Source organism: Chlorocebus sabaeus, chromosome 25 (assembly GCF_047675955.1).
Source record: "Chlorocebus sabaeus isolate Y175 chromosome 25, mChlSab1.0.hap1, whole genome shotgun sequence".
Lineage (NCBI taxonomy): Eukaryota > Metazoa > Chordata > Mammalia > Primates > Cercopithecidae > Chlorocebus > Chlorocebus sabaeus.
The window spans coordinates 17,408,705-17,431,565 of NC_132928.1; the positions used below are offsets into that span (position 1 = coordinate 17,408,705).

Here is a 22,861-nt window from a genome sequence, read left to right on the forward strand (position 1 = left end):
ATTCAGTAGTTGTCTAGTGCCTCAAGATAAAGCTCAAACTCAGTATGGTGGCAATGCCAGGCCTTTGTGCCCTACCCCTGCTTACCTCCACAGTCTCATCTCCTGCTGTTCTTTACATGTTCTCTCTGCTGCAGCCATCAGGGAAACTGGAATAACAGAGTTCCTCAGACAGGCCATTCTTTCTCATGTCCTCAAACCTCTGTTCATGCTATTGTGCTATTTCCTTTGCTAGGATAATTCTTCACTTAAACATCTGGAAAATTTGTTTTTTCTCCAGAGTTAAGCTTAGAGTTGACTTCTGTATGCAAACTTCCTGGGATCTCCAGGCTCATTTTAATATGCTCCAACAGCCCCCAGATCATGCCTTCAGAGCACTTGTCATTGTGTTCTTGTGTTTGTCTGCCCTGTGAGTCCAGGAGGAAATTGAGGATGGGCCCATGTGTTGTCTTTGTTTAATGCAATGCCTGACACATAGTAGATGTTCAGCAAATAGCTGTTTAACAAGAGAAAGACTCCTCTTGTCTTGAAAGGAATTTACATCTACTGCTCATTTCCTAGCCACCTGTATTTTTTTTTATTCCCAGCCATCTTTCATATCTATCATCCTACTGAAGTAGCTCTTGAGAAGGACAAAGATGTGCTTAATTTAGCCTTATTTAAGTTATCTTCCAACCTGTCTGCAGCAGTGAACACCCACTTCTCAGAAACTTCTCTTCCCTGGGCTCCTGAGCTGACACTATTTGAATTCTCTTTCCTTTTGATCTGCACTTTCACTGGTTGCCTTTCTTCTTCATGCATCTTACAACCACTATGCCAAGCACTACAGCAAGCACAGGGGCAGACAGGTGGTGGCAGGATATGTGCAGTGATGTGCTGGTGAGCTAGCTCTCCAGAAAAAAATAAAAGACCCCGATTTGTACCTTCTGCCTACTTCCACAGTGTAAATACTCTTGCCATGATTGAGTATTTACTTCTGAGTATCAGGCTACTAACACTTTAACAGCTCACAAAATCCCTGAATATTTAATAATTGGCTGTCACGAGTATAAGCCAGTTCCAGCACAATAATGGGTATAGAGAAATAAGTAAGACCAGTTAGATATTGAGGAGACTAGTCTAGTGGAGGAAATATATAAATAATTCTAAGACAAATGTGCTAAGCACTGTCAGAGTGTTGAAACCAGACACTATGGGGCTGAGTGGAAGGAAGCTATATTAGGAAAATCTGTGAAGAATTCCTACAGGAAGTGGTGGAGGGGTTGAACTGGATCTTTAAAAATGAGGGCTTAAAGGTAGTCCTAAGGTGGGAAAACTATTCCACGCAGAGAAACATTTTGAATAGCAAAGTATTCAAGTGTTCAAAATATTCAAAATACCAGAATAGCAAAGAATTGAGGATAATGGCTAATAGATCAAGAGGACTGGGTGCAAAAACTGTAGGATACCAGCATGGATTCTGCCACTATCTAGTTTTGCGACCCTCTGTATCTTTAAAATAGGAATTTGATTTCTATGCCCCATTTCTGCATTGATTTGATGGTTGACCTTGAGGAGAGAAAGAAAATACAAGACTGGGGAAGGAGGAGAAAGGAAGAAATGCATATGATGTGGAGCTTTAACAGGCTGCCAAATGCTGCAGTGCTGGCAACGCTACAGGACCTCCCTCTGTTGGCCACCCCTTGCTGTCTTCTGGCTCAGTCCCAGCTATGAAAATCCCAAACCCCATGCTTCAGCCACAGCACATTTTGCTGAAGGGAAAATTCTTTTCTTTTAAACTGAATGCATATACTGAATCCTGACAGTATATGGAGAGGCAACTTAGTTTATCCTTCTGCTTTGAGGGAACAGAGGATTCTCCTGTTTTCCTTAGAAAGCATCAAGAAGACCCACAGTCTCACTCCAGTAGCTTATTCCCTTTGAAGAACTGGTAGCCAAGTCTATCTAGACCTCCCCAATGCCCACCCCTTGTCTATCTTCTCTAGAGAACTATCTGATCTTCATTCCTTTTTTAAAAAACCTTTAAAATCATGAATCATAAAACATATATAGAAAAATGTATAAAACATAAGTGCAAGATATAATTATAGAGCAAACACCCGTATAATCACTAACCAGGGCAAGAGACAGAACCTTACCATAACCTAGGAAGTCCTTCACGTTACTACCCAAGCACAACCCTCCAGAGGGAACTACTGTTTCATTATAATAATCAAATCAGGATTTTGTTTTGCTGTTTACCACCCATGTGTATATTTCTCCATACTAGTTAGAATTTCCTGTCTTGTTAACACTTGATCTGAATGCAATCATATTTAATACATTCCTCTTTCTTGCTTCTTTTGCTCAACATTCTAACCATTCATTGGCATTGTCATGTAGCTAGTTCATTCTTTTCCATCTCCTTGTAATATACATTTACAATATGAGTATTTCACAATTTATCCATTCTACTGTGGACAGACATTTGGATTATTTCCAGCCTTTCACTAGCATAAACAATGTTGCCACAAACATCTTTATACATGTCCCAGTGCATGAGTTTCTCTCGGGTAGAAGGGTGGAATTGTTGGGTCATAGGGCATGTGTACCTTTATCTTCATTCTCTGCCGTCATATTCGGGGGTAAGCCTTTCTTCACTTTTTCTAATTTTAACTTCTGTGCTTTTGTTCCTGTTTTCCTATCACTGTGTTCATCAGTCTTCTTCCTGTGCTCTTATAACACACTCTCAGCACTGATTCTAGCTTCTAGTCCTGCATATTCCCTTCCTTCTATAGTTAACAATTGTTTCTTCTCCTAAGGAATATTTTTTCAAATATTACTCTAGTAGGAAATGTATTTTGAGAGTTCTTCTCTTTTGAATATACTAACAATGGAAAGCACATATTTGATTGATGGGGAGGGCCAGAGGACAGACACTCTAGGATGGGAATTAAGACTGTGGGCTTTGAGTCAGACCAAATCCACAAGCTGCCACTTGCTACATATCCTTGGGCAAGTTATTTAACTTGTGTTTTAGTTTCCTTACCTGAAAAAAAAAAAATGGGGATAATAATTATACCCATTTATAGGGTTATAAGTGGGTACAGGAGTGTGCACTAAATCAAACAATCTACAACTTTGATTGTAAGAGGTTTATACAATTGGTCTTCAGGCAGGAAGAGGAAAGACAGGCAGCACTGAGAATGCCTTCAGGTTGTATAGTGAGGATACATACTATGAGTTTCTATCTAGTGTTTATACCAAGTCTAAACTCTGTCCACTCCTCCTTGTGGAGTGGCTGGCTAGCGCAGGCAGTGAGACGCTGCCTGTGGCCACAGAATACACACAGTGAAATGAATTGGCCCATTTGGGAATGAAACCCACAATCCTGGGTTCATGCACTACTCAAATGAGTACAGTGGCCAAAATGACATAAAAAGGGAGAATATAAATGGGCTTAGAAATGCTGTCAACGTAAACAGGAAGGCAAGAGGACACCACAGGATAACTCAAATTAACAAGCTGCTCTAAACAGCATCCTCTCTTTGTGCAATTTATTGTACAGGAGAGTTGGCTGGAACAGAAACTGCTCCTATTCATTATAATTTTTTTTATCCTGCAGGCTTTCCGTGTATAACTTCAGACTCTGTCACTTACACTTCTTGGTTTTAGGAGTTTTCCAAAGCCAGATACTTAATTACACATGCAGCACTCCAAGGCCAATACCTCATTATCTAATTAGGGAGTTGGGAAGTGTTTATCATAACCACACTCAAGATACTGATGTTCGTTTTAACTTGTCTTCCTCTTTCTGAAGACATTGATTTTTGGACTCTGAGTCTCTTACTCCCATATAAAACTGTCTAAATCCAAAAGGGCTTTTGAGGAAGCAGCATTTCCAACTTGACATTAATGGTTGGGCTGAATGTTGCCTCTCATAGAGGCAACAATGCCCACTGGATTTTAATTTCTCAGTTCCTGAACCACTAATAAGTTATTTCACAGTTACATTTAATAAATCCTCTTTATGCTTCTTTTCAAATAATTCTTGGAAAATTGTGTTTGAATATATTGCAGGAGATGAGGGAAAGGTGGAAGAGAAATTAACAGTCATGCTGAATGATTATCAAGTGACATGGTATAACAATATTTGCTAACTCCATGTCAACACAGCAAGGCCAGATGGTTTGGTTTTGTTTCAGTAACATATATCATATGGTGATATATTGACAGAGAAAGGGTTGATTTGTATAATTGCTTTTAGACCTTGATTTCAGAAGTAAGCAAGGTTGTTATCAAGAAAAAAACAACCCAGCTCTTAACATCTTCATTTGAATTGATAACTGGCACAAACCCATGAAGGGGATACAAGGTGGCAGGACTATTTGCAGAAGCAGATACCAGCTTCTAATAAAAGCATGCCACATTCCTTAAGTTCCTGTAAATTGGAATCTAGGGTCCTTAATAGCATCAGTGGCAGCATAAATTCGATGCTTAGATGACAGCTGAAACCCCAGTGTTGGATTTATACATCAAAATATCAAGCAAACTTTCAGGGCTGGTATTTTCACACTGATGTGAGAATGGCAACAAGTATTATTGGCATCAAAAACAGAGTAGCCTGGGGAAGAATCTCATCAAGTGAGAGCGAAGAATCTAGAGTCTTCATTATACTTCAATGAAATGTTTTAATCTTCTTTTGTATCCTACTACTAACAGACAGCAACATGGCTTGTTTTCAGCTTTACCTATTTTATTTGTCTGCTCATGAGCAAGAGAGCACAATAGCCTAACAAGTGAGCAAGAGTTGGCTCTTGGCTCTAAAGACCAGCAGCTGCAGCTTCCTCTCTAAAGGTGATCACATCTTAAACAATGAGGCAGAGCTGGGGGCAGCAGTCAGGAAATGGGAGGGTGGGCTTTGTGTGAGCAAAGGCTTTGGTTTGTTTAAGAGTTCAGGATACAGATTTGAAGATTATGGTCTCTTTGAACAGTGGCTACAGGCCACATATGAAATAATCTCTGTAATTTTCATGTGTACCTGGTAGGACAAAGTCATGAATTTCAAACTTGATTTTTCCCCACAGACCTACTTGCTCTTTTTGAAAAGTGCTGGGACTGGGAGCCCCAGGCAACATTTATGCTTTTGTTGTTGTTTTTTAATTACCAGTTGATTCTGATTTGTGAAGACCTTTGCAGACTGTAGCTGTTAGTGGAAAGGGAACAGGAATGAGCTAAACTTTTATGTCCATGTATCGAATATGGATAATAACCTTTGCCCTCCATACTTTACAGCTAATAGCAACTGTTCAATAAAATATTAGGTATTATGTGCCAGGCACTGTCCTAAAAGCTTTATGTGTAATAACCACAAAAATCCTTTTTTTTTTTTGAGACGGAGCCTCGCTCTGTCATCAGGCTGGAGTACAGTGGCACGATCTCAGCTCACTGCAACCTCTCGACTCCCTGGTTCAAGCGATTCTCCTGCCTCAGTCTCCCGAGTGGCTGGGATTACAAGCATGCACCACCATACCCAGCTAATTTTTGTATTTTTAGTAGAGACGGGGTTTCACCGTGTTGGCCAGGATGGCCTCCATCGCCTGACCTTGTGATCTGCCTGCCTCTGCCTCCCAAAGTGCTGGGATTACAGGCACGAGCCACTGTGCCCCGCCCCACATAATTCCATTTTAAGGTAGGAAACTGATTCACAGAAGGGTTAAGTAACTTGTCCACTAACACACAGGGCTTGGATTCAAAGCTAGACAGTGTGGCACTAGAGATCATGTTTTCAACCATTATTTATAACCTTGTAAGGAATTTAATAAAAACATGTATCCAAAAAGTATTTTACTTTGAGAAGTTAAAAGTTCTAAGCAGCAGCTGAATTAAGTTCCTGGAGGGAAAAGTAGGCTTCTAGACAGTACTTGCTACATAATAGCTGATTACAAAACAACTTTATTCAAAGGACTTGAAATCTGATCTTTGCTGTTTCTCTCAAATGCTGACTCTGGCCTCCTGAGGTATTATAAAGTGACTCCTTTGGCAACTGAAAATAAAGAAAGGAACTCTTTGCAGACCAGGTGCCTCACACACAGGGCTTGGCACCCAGGTGATATGTAAATGTTGGCTGACTTAAACGCCTTCCAATCAAAGGCATTTTGAAATATGCTATTCATATTTCACAAAATGGCTTGAATATAAATTATTCAGAATGTCAAAACAAAGGGGCATGTGGCAAGTTAAGGAAATTAAAGACAAATGGAGTATAAACGGAATATTAAACCTTTTACATTCAAAATAAGGAACCTGGTTACATACCCTAAAACCCTCTTTCCTGGCTTAGCGAGGGATGAACTTTAAGGTTCAAATAAGCCTATTCTTTAGTAACATAATATCTCTCATTTGTGATGTTATATGCTTGCTGCAGGCATACCAATATAAACAAGCTACTTAATATGCTCAGGTGATTTCTTCTTTAAAGGTTGAATTTATCTTACATCATTTCTCAACAACCCCTACACTTTTTAGCTTGTACTCAAACACAGCTCAGAAATAAAACAGGTTTTGCTACCACTTTAGGGATCAAAATGGTTACCTTATAACAAGCTAGGGTTGTATTCCAGGGATGAAAGCATTAAGCTGAAGTCCAACAAAATGTATTCAGCCTGCCTATAACTTCCAACGAATATCTAAAGAACTGATGCATAATCCAATTTTTTTCCCATAATCCCTGATAATTTTATGAGTAATGGGTTAATTGGTAATGTGGCATGATCCAAACCTAGGGCAGGCAAAGAATTCCCTGTGAAGACCTGTGTGAGAAGCAATGAGATCTACCCACAAGAGCTCAACTGGGCCTACATTTAGCCCTTTATGGAATTATGAAGCAGAAACCACTTGTGTTGAATTGCCATAGGGAGGAAATGAACTCAGTTTTTCTAGTACAATATTTTCACTCAGTCTCTCTTCTGACACACATTTGTAAAATGTTGCCCACACTACCTAGTTGTGGAATTGATTTTTCTCTGTGAGACTACTTGGCCTTTGCTTTAAGAGCAATGTAAAAGGAAGTCTGGCCCTCTTGGGACTAGGAAAAGCAGAAAAACAGACTTAGGAAAAGCAGAAAAAAAGAGCAGCAGTGTGTTGGCTATGACAGGCTCTCAAAAAGCATTTGTTGAACCCACACACGACTGATGTTACGAACATGGCCATAGGCTAATTTCAAGCTGGGAGTTAAAGCTGTTTTAAGCTATTAGGGCTGGGGATGGGGATAATGGGCTGACCCTCAATACAAGAGTAGCTACACATGGTCTTGATCCATCATCAGTTAAATATGCAGTCCAGATGAAGAAACATTTGAAGGGACTAGTCAGTCATCCTCACAAAATTAAATTAAGGGCCCGTGTTGAAACAGCCAAAAGCAAACTCTTATACGGGATCCTAGCAATAGTGCTTGGAATGTATTCAAATGGAAAAGTTTGTGCTGGAAATACTTGTTTAGAAAAAGAACTACATCACTCCACCCTCCTTTATCAAGTAATCCAAGCCATCTTAAATCCTCAAGGTCTGACCCAGGCAAGATTTTTTTTATTAAAAGCTCTTTCAGCTTGAAATAGATTATAACTTTGGGAATAAACATTTTATTTAATGAACAAGTAGAAGGGATTCTTGACTACCATAGTTCTTTTGTGTAGACTGCTTCTAGGTAATGCAAAAAGCTCAGAAAAGGACATCAGATAAGGTAAAAGGCTTTATTATTCAGGATCAGCTCAAAGTCTGACACCGACACAGGCAGGGATAATTATCTCATTACAGTTGACCTTTGGCACCCATTTAAAAGTACTAGCTTTCCAAGTGAGACATATTATACCCAGCAGACTCTCGGTATAGTTTCTGACAGCCAAATGTATCCCAATTTCACTCAGTAGTGCTGCCAGGAGATGTGTAGGGATACAAACAAAATCACCTACTTTATCAATCTTTTTCTTTTTCATGGATTTTCCCCCCCATTGGCTTTCAAAGCAAGTGAGATAAACAGCATTACTGGCAGATATTGGTCATAAATAACATCTTTCCAAAGCCCAACAGTCAAAAAACAAACACTAGATATAAGCAGATTTCCTAAATATTCAGTTAAGGCTATGGTGTGCTTGGTTTTGACCAGAGCAATTCTATGGCTTCCTTTTATTTATTTTTCTCCCTGGATGAAACTATGCGTACTTGACCCATGCAATTTCAGTTGTTACAGCTTTAACTTATAAGATCAAAGGAATTAAAAAGTTGTCAGTAAGAATAGATTTTCAAATAATGACAAAAACCGACATAAAGTTACACAGTCCTCAGGGATATGGATAAAACAAACAAAGTTTCATGACTGGAAGGAGGCTCCCTTCTAAGTAGGTAGTACATAGAAAGTATGTAAAGCCTCTTTCCGTGAGGTTACAAAGGTGAAAAATATAAAACAATGGTTCAAGATCACTGATACATAATTGTTGCTTAAGGGGAGGGATGTTGAAGATATTTTGCACATTATTAACTTAGAGTCAGTCTATACACTCTGTATTAAATATCTAGAGAAAATTCTATTACTTTTCAGCTCAAGGCTATCTATACTAAAAGGCTATTGCTTTTTATGTACATGAAGAGAAACTCAAGATTTATGTTTCTGGTTCTGGATTTTCAGTTAAAAGCTATATTCTGTTATAAAAATATCAATAAGAAATCATCACTTTTTTCTTAAAATCTGATGACTTATTTTTTTAAAAACATTGCAGCCCCTAAAGAACCGATGACTACACCTGAATTCAAACCCCAAATTGATTTTATAAAACATCTTCGTCTAGTAAATGGCGAAAATCACAACCTCCTGTAGAAAGTGATGTTGGGTTGGCTGACATACCAGATCGCTTGGTGAAAACATGGGGACCCGAAATCTCATACGGGAGATATATTTGAGAGAAAAAAGACAAACACAGATTTCTGTTGTTGTTCTCCTAGTTTCTCCAAAGAGTTGACATTTATCACTGCATTTAAAATAAAGATGACTTTAACTCAAGAGACTGCATTTTAACACTGAACTGATATAAATGTACTTATCTGAACATCACATTTTTACACATACTTAAAAAAACCTCCACAAAAGCATAGTGAAAAGATTATGTATTTCAAATAAAATTATACATGTTGGAGGCAGAACAGAACCAGGGGTCTTCAGCAGAGGATTTCTTCAGCAGTCAGCCTTCACAGGCCTCATGCTGCAGCTGGCAGATACTTTTCACTGAGAATAGAAAAGTTTCAGGATAACAAGAAACTTGTTTTTTGCCTCCATGAACCAGGATGTCATTATTGTAGAGAACATGAATAATTTAAAAAGTGAAAACTATTCATTCAAAATGCTAGAGTGACAAATTTACTTTATGAAATTTAAACACAGCATTCATCCTGGGGAAGCTGCATATACATTATGGTAGCAGAACGGGATTAGGTACATTTCAGCATTGAAAATATTTTGTCTAAAAATGAAAGGCAGCTTTCTTAAAGACCAGAGTTATAGAGTCAGTCTTGTATTTTTCATCTTATTTTAGTGGACCAAAGCTCAGTAACTCACTCAGATTAGAATCTATAATTCTGTTGAGTGTTCAGGACCACAGAAGTCCTCCTGGGACTTTCTATGGAAGTATGTGCAGATTTTCCTCATGGAGCTGGGAGTGATGGTGACCTAGAGGAAGAAAGTTTAGATTTCAGAGATTTCCTTGAAGTTCAACTGTTACCAAGTTATTACTAAGGTGTACCTTAAATTAGGCTGCCAGAAATTTGATTGTTTAGTTAACCTACTTTCAGCTCCAAATACTTTTAATGGCAATGTCTTTTTGGCTAATTTGTACTGACTACAGTAAAAACTTAACAGATGATATGTAGGGAAAGAAGGCATAGACTTTTTACGTGAAAAGAAAACATTTACTAGCTAAGTCTCCTAATAAGAAATGAAGAAGTTACAATTAACATCCTTTTTGAAATAAATGAATAAATCAGCCCCCCCATTTATAAACAAAATAGGTATTCAAATGGAAGCTGTTACTCTCTTCTGAAGTTGACATTATCATCATATAAAGGTAAAAAATTTTTAAGAAATGTTAGCTTCAAATAAATTATAAGACCAGCACACTATTTCTACTTTTTAAAGATTTTAAGATTTATTTATCAGTGAAAGTAGTTTTTCCTTGAAACTACTTTTCTGCTAACACATAGCTGAGACCAGCTCCCTTGAAAAAAAAAAAAAAAATAGAAATTTTGGCTAGGGATAAAGAGCAGTCACAATTTTGAGAGAAGGAAAGATTCCTTATAACTCTTTTTTCTCCACTTTCTACAGCAAGGTCTTGATTGCAGTTTGTGTACTAAGTTGTCTTTAAAATGTATCAGTTTATTTTTCTAAAATTATGGGATAGGCCTTCATGAGAGCAGGTGGGGGATATGAACACTTATTAAACCAAAACTGGCCTAAGGTTGGTTATCTAGCTTCTGCCCTTTAAAATGGCAGATGATGCTGATCATGATCCCGGATTCTATTTCAATCATCCTGCCACCACTTCCATAACTCATAACAAGAGCTACTGTGAAGTACAGTGGAAACTTGGTTAACCCATCTCCCCTTAACATGCAAACAATAGAAGCTTTTTATTCCCTCTGACAGGTGCCCATAGCTCACCCAATGCTCTCAGCTACTTCTGCCTCCATCACTGTAATGAATCTTGTTTTTCAAGGTTCACAAACCTATTTCTGCCAGCAATCACTGATGACTGATATTATCTAATTTAAATATTAAGTCAGTCAATGAAATGAGTTCTAAAAAGGTGACACTACACTGAATGTTAAAAAGATTAGATATAAGTGTCAAAAGTATTACTGTGGTGTGGCAAGATGATTATAAAAGACTGGGGAGAAGTCATAAAAATCTAGAAAGATTCTGCACTCAAATTGTTCTGTAAGTATCTAAGTTTCACTGTATTTTAAATAATCACAAAATGTAATTACAAACTGGAAATCTACTTATGGATGTTGGCAACTTTCCCATGAACAACAGCTTTATCTATAAAAAGAGGATGGCATACTGTCTAACAGGGGAGGGGAGATATTTTTGAATTGATATCCTGGAGCATGATGAGGGCTTTAGTGAATCAGGCAACAGGGCTGAGGAGTATGGACCCTGACAGGAGGGATTTTAATGGGATTAAGTAGAGTTGCCAGATAAAATACAGCACATCCAGTTACATTTGAATTTCAAACAAAAAGTTTCTTAGCATAAAAAATTTTTAGTTAAAATATGGCCCATGCAAAATTTTGTATTTATGTGCTAAATTTGGTAGCACTAGGAATAAATAGATTTCTTTCTTTAAAAAAAAAAAAAAGCATCTTGACTTTAGACATCTGGGTGTCTGGCCTCTTTTAAGTTAGGAAATGTATCTTCCCACCACTGCTGACTTACCGGGCTTGGCGATGTCTTTCCGCTCTGTCTCCTGGAATTGGGTGTCTGGGATGACGGACTTCGTGGAGATGGATTCTCAGCCTTCCGTTTGGCTGCCATGGCCAACAACCAGTTTTTATTCTCTGGGGAACTATTCTCTTTGCCTACCATTTCAGACCCTTCTCCACAAGGTCTCAAAGGAAGAGGTAGCGTTCCACAGCTTTCTGAAGCATATGGACTGACAGGAGACGGAGGCTCTGAGATACTTGTACCAGCTCCTTCAATTTTGCTTGATTTGGTAGGACCTAGAGAGTCCTTACTAAGGTCTTCCTGGTTACCAGCAAGGCAGCACAGATCCAAATGAAGATTTTCAACTTGGCCATCAAGCTCAGTCACACAGTTACAACTCTTCACACACTTTTGTTTCACACTCTCCAGACAGCTTGAGTCTAGCCTCCTCTTTACTCTATTTCTAGACTCAGAGCAAGCCTCTGCTTGGGATGACTTCTGGCTCACGGGAATAAGGGCTTTTCTTGGAGACATGATCTTGGTCTCGGAAGCAGGTGGAGTGATGGGTGGTGATGAGGAAGGTGTTCGGGTCACCCAGTTTCTAATTGACATCTTGAAAGATGAAGGTGGCTTGGGAGAGACGGAGGAGACAGAACCTCTTCTGTTGAGGGGAGACCGGGCCTTGGCAGGAGGGGTTTTAATAGAGAACGTAGGAGTATTTGAAGGAAGAGGGAGGTCTCCAGCACAGCTTGGGGCACAAGCTGCAGATGACGGGGAAGAAATGGATGCATTGCACTTTACCCTGGGGGCTTTGGCAGGAGTACTCTGGCTACTCGTTACTGTTACTGAAAAAGAGGAGAGGATCATGAAAATCAGAAGTGAAAGCCATACAAAGTCCCTAAATTCTCATCAAGAAAAATCATAGTTAACTTAATTATCTAAGGGTCAATTTGCCAGTAAGTAGGTTATATACATCACTTGATTCCAACCATACCCTTTTATCATTTTCCTTTCTCTTTTCCAAGTCACCAACCTCCCAGCTATCCCATTATAAAATATATACTTGTAAAAATCAACAAAATACCAAAAAACATAAAGAGAAAAAATTTAAAGCGCCTACATAAACCATGTTTAGCATACTTTCTATATTTGTGCATGTGATACATACTACATATCTCAACTTCTTTCTATACAAAAATGAGACTGATAGAAGGGGAAGGTGGCAGATAGGAGGCAGGACTAACTTGCCACTCAGACAGAACAGAACAGCATGTGGAGACTCACATAGTGAACTCTGGCTCCAAGAACTACCGCAGGAACATATCAGAAAAAACAAAAGAATTAACAGATCCTTTGAAAGAAGTAGTTTGCTGCTGCAAAATCCATAAGACAGCAGAAAAATTGAGTGCCCAAAGTGTGAGAGGGCTCCCAAAACTGCATGCTTGGTTGAAGAAGACAACCATCCCTGATAGAGAACTGGTCTTCGGTCAAGGGTATATGAGCAGCTGTACTCCTCTGCTAGAACCTCCAAACAAACTCTCAAGGTCCAAAGTGTGAGAGGGTGGCCGTGCATGGTGGTTCATGCCTGTAATCCCAGCACTATGGGAGGTGGAGGTGGGTGGATCACTTGAGGTCAGGAGTTCAAGACCAGCCTGGCCAACATGGTGAAACCCTGTCTCTATTAAAAATACAAAAATTAGCCAGGCATGGTAGTGTGCACCTGTAGTCCCAGCTACTCAGGAGGCTGAGGCAGAAGAATCGCTTGAACCCAGGAGGTGGAGGTTGAAGTGAGCCAAGATCTTGCCCACTGCACTCCAGCCTGGCCGACAGAGCATGACTCCATTTCAAAACAAAAAACAGTGTGAGGGGTGAAAATCCACCTCTGCACACATCCTGACTGAGGAACTTGAAAATCCAGATCATGGGAGAAGGAGAACTGAAATAAATTTAGAGAGCCAAGCAAAATATATTAAGTAGAAGCAGCAGCAGGAAGAGCCCTGTAGGCACTCCTGGTCCCCAGGGAAACCATTTCTGACTATCTCACAGGGGTCTTTGGAGAGGGCAGCCAATGGAATTGGGGAAGGACCATAGGGAGAAGGAGACTTTCAGGTGAACTTTGTAATAATTTCAACTGAGCGTGAATTTTCCTGGGCAGAATCTGTGGGGGGGATGGGACAAATAGGAAGTGCACATATGAGCAGAGAAGCCGTGGCAGGCAGATGGGCAAGGTCTAAAACCCCTGCTTGCTTTCTCGGCGGGGAGGCGTGTAGTCTAGGGCACAATATCCACCCTGTGCACTGGAGGCATGGATATAAATTTGGTTCTGTTGGGCTGTTGGGGAAGCACGGCAGGAGTGAGACTGGCCTTGCTGGCTGTGGCCTGTCACTGCCGGCTTTCCCCTATTTCCCTGGTGATGTGTATGAAGCAGCAGAGGCAGCCATAATCTCCCTTAGAACATAACTCCGTTGGCCTGTGAACTACCACTCCCACCACCCACAGGCCACAGCAAGCCCCACCCAAGGAGTCTGAGCTCAGACACACTATCCCTGCCCCCACCAGATGGTCTTTCTCTAACAGCCCTGGTAGCCATAAACAAAAGACATAAACTTGTGGGAGCTCTATGGTCCTGCTCATCGAGTGAGAAACCCGAACATTTATCCAGGCAACCTTAGGGCAAGCTTATATCCCCGCTATACTACCACCGCAGTTGATACTCTCTTGAAAGCAACACCTCTGGGCTGGAGGCCAACCAAATCAAGCCATCACAGCAACTCAACAGAACCACCCTGCTCCAAGAAAGGAGAAAACAGCAGCTAATTCTACTGCCTGTAACATCTCTGCCAACCAGAGGTCCTGAGTCTGTCCATGTAATAACTTCAGTGCTAGTAGAACTAGCATTCAAGACAACCAGTGCACTAAACAAAACTACAACCAAATACTCTCACACAGTCCACTTCATTCCCTTGCTACCACCTCCATCAGAGCAGGTGCTGGTATCCATGGCATACAGACCTGAAGACAGATCACATCACGGGACTCTGCAGACACTCTCCAGTACCAGACTAGCACCCAGTAGCTCTGCTGAGTGGCTCGACCCAGAAGAGCAATAACAATCACTGCAGTCCGGCCCTCAGGAAGCCCCACCCCTAGGGAAGGGTGAGAGCACCACATCAAGGGATCACCCTGTGGGACAAAATAATTTAAACAGCAGACATTGAATCCCAGATCTTCTGATATAGTCCACCCAAATGAGAAGGAACCAGAAAAACAATTCTGGTAATATGACAAAACAAGGTTCTATAACCACCCCTAAAAGATCACACTAGCTCACCAGCAAATGGATCCAAACCAAGAATAAATCTTTGAATTGCCAGAATTCAGAAGGTCAATTATTAAGCTACTTAAGGAGGCACCAGAGAAAGGTGAAAACCAACTTAAATTTTAAAACAAAACAGGATGTAGATGAAAAGAATCTCCAGAGAAACAGATATCATAAATAAAAAACAATCATGACTTTTGGAAATGAAAGACACATTTAGAGAAATGCAAAATACACTGGAAAGTTTTAACAATAGAATCAAACAAGTAGAAGAAAGAATTTCAGAGCTCAAAGACAAAGCTTTTGAATTAACCGAATCCAACAAAGACAAAGGCAAAAGAATAAAAACTTCTCTGGCCTTGCTCGAGATCTAGACATCCAAATACAAGAAGCTCAAAGAACACCCAGGAAATTCATCACAAAAAGATCATCACCTAGGCACACAGTCATCAGGTTATCTAAAGTCAAGATGAAAGAAAAAATCTTAAGAGCTGGGAGGCAAAAGCATCAGGTAACCTGTAAAGGAAAAACCTATCAGATTAACAGCAGATACCCTACAAACTAGAAGGGATTAAGGTCTTATCTTTAGCCTTATTAAATAATTATTAGCTGACAAAATAATTATCAGCCAAGAATTTTGTATCCAGTGAAAGTAAGCTTCATAAATGAAGAAAAGATAAAGTATTTTTCAAATGCTGAGACAATTTGCCACTACCAAGCCAGCACAGTTTACAAAAACTGCTAAAAGGAGTTCTAAATCTTGAAGCAAAACCTCAAAATACACCAAAATAGAATCTCATCTCATAGTGGGGGACTTCAACATAGAAAGTCAACATAGAAACAGTGGACTTATACCCTAGAACAAATGAATTTAACAGGTTATTTACAGAACATTCTACCCAACAACTGCAGAGTATACATTCTATTCATCAGAACATTCATGGAACATTCTCCAAGATAGAGACCATATGATAGGCCACAAAACAAGTCTCAATAAATTTAAGAAAATCAAAATTATATAAAGTACTCTCTCAGACCACAGGGGAATAAAATTGGAAATCAACTCCAAAGGGAATTCTTAAAACCATGCAACATTAAGTAATTTGCTCCTGAATGATCTTTGGGTCAATAATGAAATCAAAATCAAGCTAGAAATTAAAAAATTCTTTGAACTGAATGAAAAAAGTGACACAACCTAACAAAACCTCTGAGATACAGCAAAAGCAGTGCTAAGAGGAAAGCTCACAGCATTGAGTGCCTACATCAAAAAGTCTGAAAGAGCACAAATTGACAGTCTAAGGTCGCACCTCAAGAACTAGAGAAACAAGAACAAACCAAACCCAAACCCAGGAGAAGGAAAGATATAACAAAGATTAGAGTAGAACTTAGTGAAACTGAAACAACAACAACAACAACAACAACAACAAAATACAAAAGACAAATGAAACAAAAAGCTGGGTCTTTGAAAAGATAAACAAAATTGATAGCCCATTAGTGAGATTAACCAAGAAAAGAAAAGAGAAGATCCAAATAAGTTCAATTAGAAATGAAACAGGAAATATTAACAACGAATACCACAGAAATACAAGATCATTCAAGGCTACTATGAACACCTTTATGCTCACCAACTGGAAAACCTAGGGAGATGGATAAATTCCTGGAAATATACAACCCTCCTAGATTAAACCAGGAAGAAATAGGAACTCTGAACAGATCAATAACAAGCACTGAGATTGAAATGGTAATTAAGAAATTGCCAACAAGAAAAAGTCCAGGACCAGATGGATTCACTGCTGAATTCTATCAGACATTCAAAGAAGAACTGGTACCAATCCTACTGAAACTATTCCAAAAGAGAAAGAGGGAATCCTCCCTAAATCATCCTATGAAGCCAGTATCACTCTAATACCAAAGCCAGGAAAGGACATGACAAAAAAGAAAACTACAGACCAATATCCCTGATGAACGTAGATGCAAAAATCCTCAACAAAATACTAGCTAACCAAATCCAACAGTATATCAAAAAGATAATCTACCATGATCAAATGGATTTCAAACCAGGGATGCAGGGTTAGTTTAATATACACAAGTCAATACATGTGATACGGCATATAAACAGAATTAAAAACAAAAATCAGGCCGGGTGTGGTGGCTCACACCTGTAATCCCAGCACTCTGGGAGGCCGAGGAGGGCAGATCACTTGAGGTCAGGAATTTGAGACCAGCCTGGCCAACATGGTGAAACCCCATCTAAAAATACAAAAATTAGCTAGATGTGGTATCCCAGTTACTTGGGAGGCTGAGGCAGGAGAATCCCTTGAACCTGGGTGGCGGAGGTTGCAGTGAGCTGAGATCGTGCCACTGTACCCCAGCCCGGGCAACAAGAGCGAAACTCTGTCTAAGAGAAAAACAAACAAAAACACATGATCACCTCAATAGAAGCAGAAAAAAACATTTCAGAAAATCTAGCATCGCTTTATGATGAAAACCCTCAGCAAAATCAGCATAGAAGGAACATATTTTAAGGTAATAATAGTCATCCATGACAAACCCACAGTCAACGTTATAGTGAACGCAGAAAAATTGAAAGCATTCCTCATGAGAACTGGAAAAAGACAAGGATGCCCACTTTCACCCTTCTATTCAACATAGTAGTGGAAGCCCTAGCCAGTCACAGCCAGTCAGAAAAGAGAAATAAAAGGCATCCAAATTGGTAAAGAGGAAGTCAAGTTGTCGCTGTTAGCAAATGATATGATTGTATACCTGGAAAACCCTAAAAACTCATGCAAAAAGCTCCTAGATCTGATAAATGAATTCAGTTAAGTTTCAGGATACAAAATCAATGTGCATAAATCAGTAGTACTGCTATACAGCAATAGCAAACAAGCTGCAAATCAAATCAATAACTCAACCCCTTTTACAATAGCTGCAAAACCAAAGAATATACCTAACTAAGGAAGTAAAAGACCTCTACAAGGAAAATTACAGAACATTGCTGAAAGAAATCAGACAACACAACAAATGGAAAAACACATCCTATGTTCAAGGATGGGTAGAATCAATGCCGTGAAAATAACTATACTGCCAAAAGCAATCTACAAATTCAATGCAGTTCCCATCAAAATACCATATAATTCCTCACAGAACTAGAAAAAACAATCATAAAAGTTATATGGAACGAAAGAACAGCCCACATAGCCAAAGCAAGACCAAGCAAAAAGAACAAATCTGGAGGCATCACATTACCTGACTTCAAACTATACTACAAGGCTATAGTCACTCAAATAGCATGGTACTGGTATAAAAATAGGCACATAGACCAATGGAATAGAAGAGAGAACCCAGAAATAAAACTAAATACTTACAGCTAACTAATCGTCAACAAAGCAAACAAAAACATAGGTGGGGAAAGGACAACCCTATTCAGTGGTGCTGGGATAATCGGCAAGCCACATGTAGGAGAATGAAACTGGATCCTCATCTCTCACCTTATACAAAAATCAGCTCCAGATGGACCAAAGACTTACATCTAAGACCTGAAACCATAAAAACTCTAGAAGATAACATGGGAAGAACTCTTCTAGACATGGCCTAGGCAAAGAGTTCATGACCAATAACCCAAAAGCAAATGCAAGAAAAACAAAGATAAATAGATGGGACTTAATTAAACTAAAAAGCTTCTGCACAGCAAAAGAAATAATCAGCAAAGTAAACAAAGAACCCACAGAGTGGGAGAAAATCTTCACAATCTATGCAACTGACAAAAGACTATTATCCAGAATCTACAAGGAACTCAAACAAATTGATACAGGAGTGCTGGGAAGGGAAGAGCATGGCCCCTTTAAATGATACAGAATGAGGGAAGAGAAGTGCTGGGTAGAAGGTGTGATCCCTGGCTAGGGCTCCATCCCCACGGACCTAGGTGAGGACAGGCATTTCCTGCCCAAATGTTGCATTTCCCAGACCACCTTGGCCTGCCACGCCCCCATCCTGTGCCTATAAAACCCCCCAAGACCCTAGCAGGAACACATGGTGACTGGATGTTGTAAGGAACACATCAGCAGAAAAAGACACAAGTGGCTGCTCCTCAAGCAGACCTTGAAAGGAGCACGCTGGCGGAAGAGCACACTGACAGGCTTCGGCAGGCTGGCCAGCAGGGCATCAACCGGTGGAATGATGCAGTTTGGTCGGGGCAGTCAGAGGAGAACTTGGGCCGCCAAGGGCCCAACTCCAGGGGAAAACCATCTCCCTTCTGGCTCCCCCATCTGCGGAGAGCTACTTCTGCTCAGTGGAACCTTGCACTCGAATTCTCCAAGCCCACATGTGATCCGATCTTCCGGTATACCAAGGCAAGAACCCCGGGATACAGAAAGCCCTCTGTCCTTGCGATAAAGCAGGGGTCTAATTGAGCTAGTTAACACAAGCCGCCTATAGACAGCAAAACTAAAAGAGCACCCTGTAACACATACCCACTGCGGCTTCAGGAGCTGTAAACATTCACCCCCAGACACTGTTGTGGGGGTGGAGCCCCACAGCCTGCACATCTGTATGCTCCCCTAGAGGTTTGAGCAGCGGGGCACTGAAAAAGAGAGCCACACCCTCACTGCACGTCCTGCAAGGGGGACAAGGGAACTTTTCCCGTTTTAAAATCAGCAAGGAAAAAAACAATCCCATCAAAAAGTGGGCTAAGGATATGAATAACAGAAAATTCTCAAAAAAAAAAAAAAAAAAAAAAAGAGATACATAGGGCCATCAAACTTACGAAAAAATGCTCAACATCACTAATAATTAGGGAAATGTAAATCAAAACCACAATGCAATACCACCTTACTCCTGCAAGAATAGCTGTAATTGGGGTGGATGTGGTGGAAAGTGAACACTTTTACACTTCTGGTGGGAATGTAAACTAGTACAACCACTATGGAAAACAGTACAGAGATTCTGTAAAGAACTAAAAGTAGATATACCATTTGATCCAGCAATCCCACCACTGGTATCTACCCAGAGGAAAAAAAGTCATTATATGAAAAAGACACTTGCACATGCATGTTTATAGCAACATAATTTGCAACTGCAAAAATGTGGAACCAGCCCAGATGCCCTTCAATCAAAGTGGATAAAGAAAATGTGCTGTGTATATATATACCATGGAATACTACTTAGCCATAAAATGGAATTGAAATAATGGCATTTGCAGGAACCAGGATGGAGTTGGAGACCATTACTTTTTTTTTAAGCTGTTGTCTCGCTATGTCACCCAGGCTAGAGTGCAGTGGCACAATCTTGGCTTGCTGCAACCTCAACCTCCATCTCCCAGGTTCAAGCAATTCTCCTGCCCCAGCCTCCCAAGTAGCTGGGACTACAGGCATGCACCACCATGCCTGACTAAGTTTTGTATTTTTAGTAGAGAGGGGGTTTCACTATGTTGGCCAGGCTGGTCTTGAATTCCCGACCTCAGGTGATCCACCTGCCTCGGCCTCCCAAAGTGCTAGGATTATAGGCATGAGCCACTGCGCCTGGCCTGGAGACCATTATTCTAAGTGAAGTAGCTCAGGAATGGAACCAAACATCGTATGTTCTCACTTACAAGTGGGAGCTAAGCTATGAAGATGCAAAGGCATAAGAATGATACAATGGAATTTGGGGACTCAAGGTGGGAGGCAGGTAAGGGATAAAAGACTACACATTGGTTACAGCGTACACCACTGGGGTGATGGGTGCACCAAAATTTCAGAAATCACTACTAAAGTACTTATCCATGTAATCAAACATCACCTGTTCCCCCAAAACCATTGAAATTTTTAAAAAAGAGATCACTATATATATACACTATTTAGTAATCTTTTATCTCAAGTCAATTTATTTGTATTATGTATATAGGCTATAATGTGATGTTTTGATACATGCATACATTGTAGAATGATTAAATCAAGCCAATTAACATCACTTCATATATTTTTGCAGTGAGAACATTTAAAATCTACTCAGCAATTTTCAGGTACATAGTACATTATTCTACTCTCTGCTCCTATGAGTTCAACTTTTTAAAATTCCACACGTGAGATCATGCAGTATTTGTCTTTCTGTGTCTGGCTTATTTCTCCTAGCATAATGTCTTTCAGGTTCATTTCTGTTGTTGCAAATGACATTAACTTTCTTCTTTTTCAAGGTTGAATAGTATTCTATTGTGTATATACATCATATTGTCTTTACTGTTGATGAATACTTAGGTGATTCTGAATCTTGGCTATCATGAATAGTGCTGCAGTCAACACTGGAGTGCAGGTATCGCTTCCACATACTGCTATCATTTTTTTGATATATACCCAAAAGTGAAATTGCTGGATCATTTGGTAGTTCTATTTTTAATTTTTTGAGAAACTGCCATTCTGTTTTCCATAATGGCTATACTAATTTACATTCCCACCAGTGCACAAGGGTTCCCTTTTCTCCACATCCTTACCAATACTTGCTACCTTTTGTCTTTTTGATAAAAGCTATTCTAACAGGTGTGAGGGGATATCTCATTGTGGTTTTGATTTACATTTCCCTGATGATTGGTGATGTTGAGAAGTTTTTCATATACCTGTTGGGCATCTGTATGTCTTCTTTTGAGAAACATCTATTCAGGCTCTTTGCCCATTTTAAAATTAGGACCAACCTGCTTCCTTAATGTATCGTGAACATTTCCCACATTAATACAGATTTACCTTATCATTTTTAACAGCTACAATGTATTCTAAGGTATAGGTATTCTACTGCACATTTAATGCTGCCATTAGCATTCTTATATATACTCTTGAGCAATGCTAGGGCAGAAAGGCACTGCACAGGGGCTCTCAAACAGGAACCCACGGATCTAAAATCTGGCACAATCACTTACTATGTGACTTGGGCATAACCCTTTATCTCCTTGGACTCAGATTCTTTATCTGTTAAATGGAGATAGTTTTTCTTTTCACAAGAAGCCATTCAATCAGTTACGTGTTTAGGTTATCAGGCCTCACATGGCTTTCCACTTTATTTTACAAATGACTACTATTTTCCACAAATAAAAAAAAATTCAGAATCTCAGTGCTTGCTCTCTGTAAATCAAATCAAACTTAGTAAATAGGGTTTCTCTATGTGTACCCATCCCTTTGTTTACATACGATGGCAAGTACTTCAGGCAAATTTTTATGAACTTCATGCTTCTTCCCTCTCAGGCCCCACCACAGACAACACTTTCTCAATTTCCTTCTGAGCTTTCTAGATTGCTGAAATAGCATTCCTGTTGTCAAATAATAAGGGCATTTATTTATTTCTTAGTCACAAAGCCTTTGAATTGTTAACTATGATTTTTACCTAATTGCATTTATATCCAGCTGAATTTAGGATGGGCTGATATAAAAATGCAATCTCTCTTTTAGCAGAAATAAAGATTGGCAAGTACTCACTTTAGTCAGTTAATTATTCTGTCCTTTTTTACTCTGTGCTTTTCACTCCTAAAGCAGTCTTGCCTTGAGAGAGAGAAATTCTACAAATTGACTTTTGCTTAAACTTTTCTCGTCAACCATATGTTTAGAACCAGCCAAAATGATACTGCTCTTTTTAATAAGGATCATTAATGAAAAACCCCATTTTGTCATAAGGTGCTATGAAAATGACTTAGTAACAGGGACCTATTCATGAAGCCTCTGGTTATGGTTCTCACACTAATGCTCTAGAGCTTGATAACAGCTATTTTTTTCAGCAGAAGGAAGTTTTCATTTGTTGCACTCCTTGGTGCAGGTCAATAGTCACTGCACAGCTGCCACAGTCATCTGTAATCTGTTCCATTTAAGTAGGTCAAAGTGTACATCTAGGGCAGAAAGTTCTAAAATTTTATGAGTCCTATAATATGCCAATTAACAAGGCAGGATTGGAGAAGAAGGAAGAGTTGGGACAGGGACAAACCAGGTATGTAGGTTTCTGAAACTTGCATGGCATACACTGGAAGTATTTACTGATAGGGCTGGTATAAAACTGATGTGTTGGAAAGTTGGGGCATTTCCTCTTCCTTCAGGATGTCATGGTGAAAGAGGAAATGGACCATGGGGGTCAAAGAGATTTTGTTA

The 22,861-nt window shown here is 39.6% G+C and overlaps 1 protein-coding gene across 1 annotated transcript in view; it reads right to left on the bottom strand.

The window, feature by feature from the left end:
* Window positions 1–7,716: 7,716 nt before the first annotated feature.
* The window catches only part of DTL (denticleless E3 ubiquitin protein ligase homolog), a 67,325-nt gene continuing 52,180 nt past the window's right edge, over window positions 7,717–22,861 (bottom strand). The window contains exons 14-15 of the mRNA XM_007988509.3: window positions 11,459–12,291; window positions 7,717–9,694 (exon numbers count right to left, since the gene is read on the bottom strand). Of these exons, the coding sequence (XP_007986700.1) occupies window positions 9,596–9,694; window positions 11,459–12,291 (932 nt within the window). The 3' untranslated portion in view covers window positions 7,717–9,595. The remainder of the gene's footprint in view (window positions 9,695–11,458; window positions 12,292–22,861) is intronic.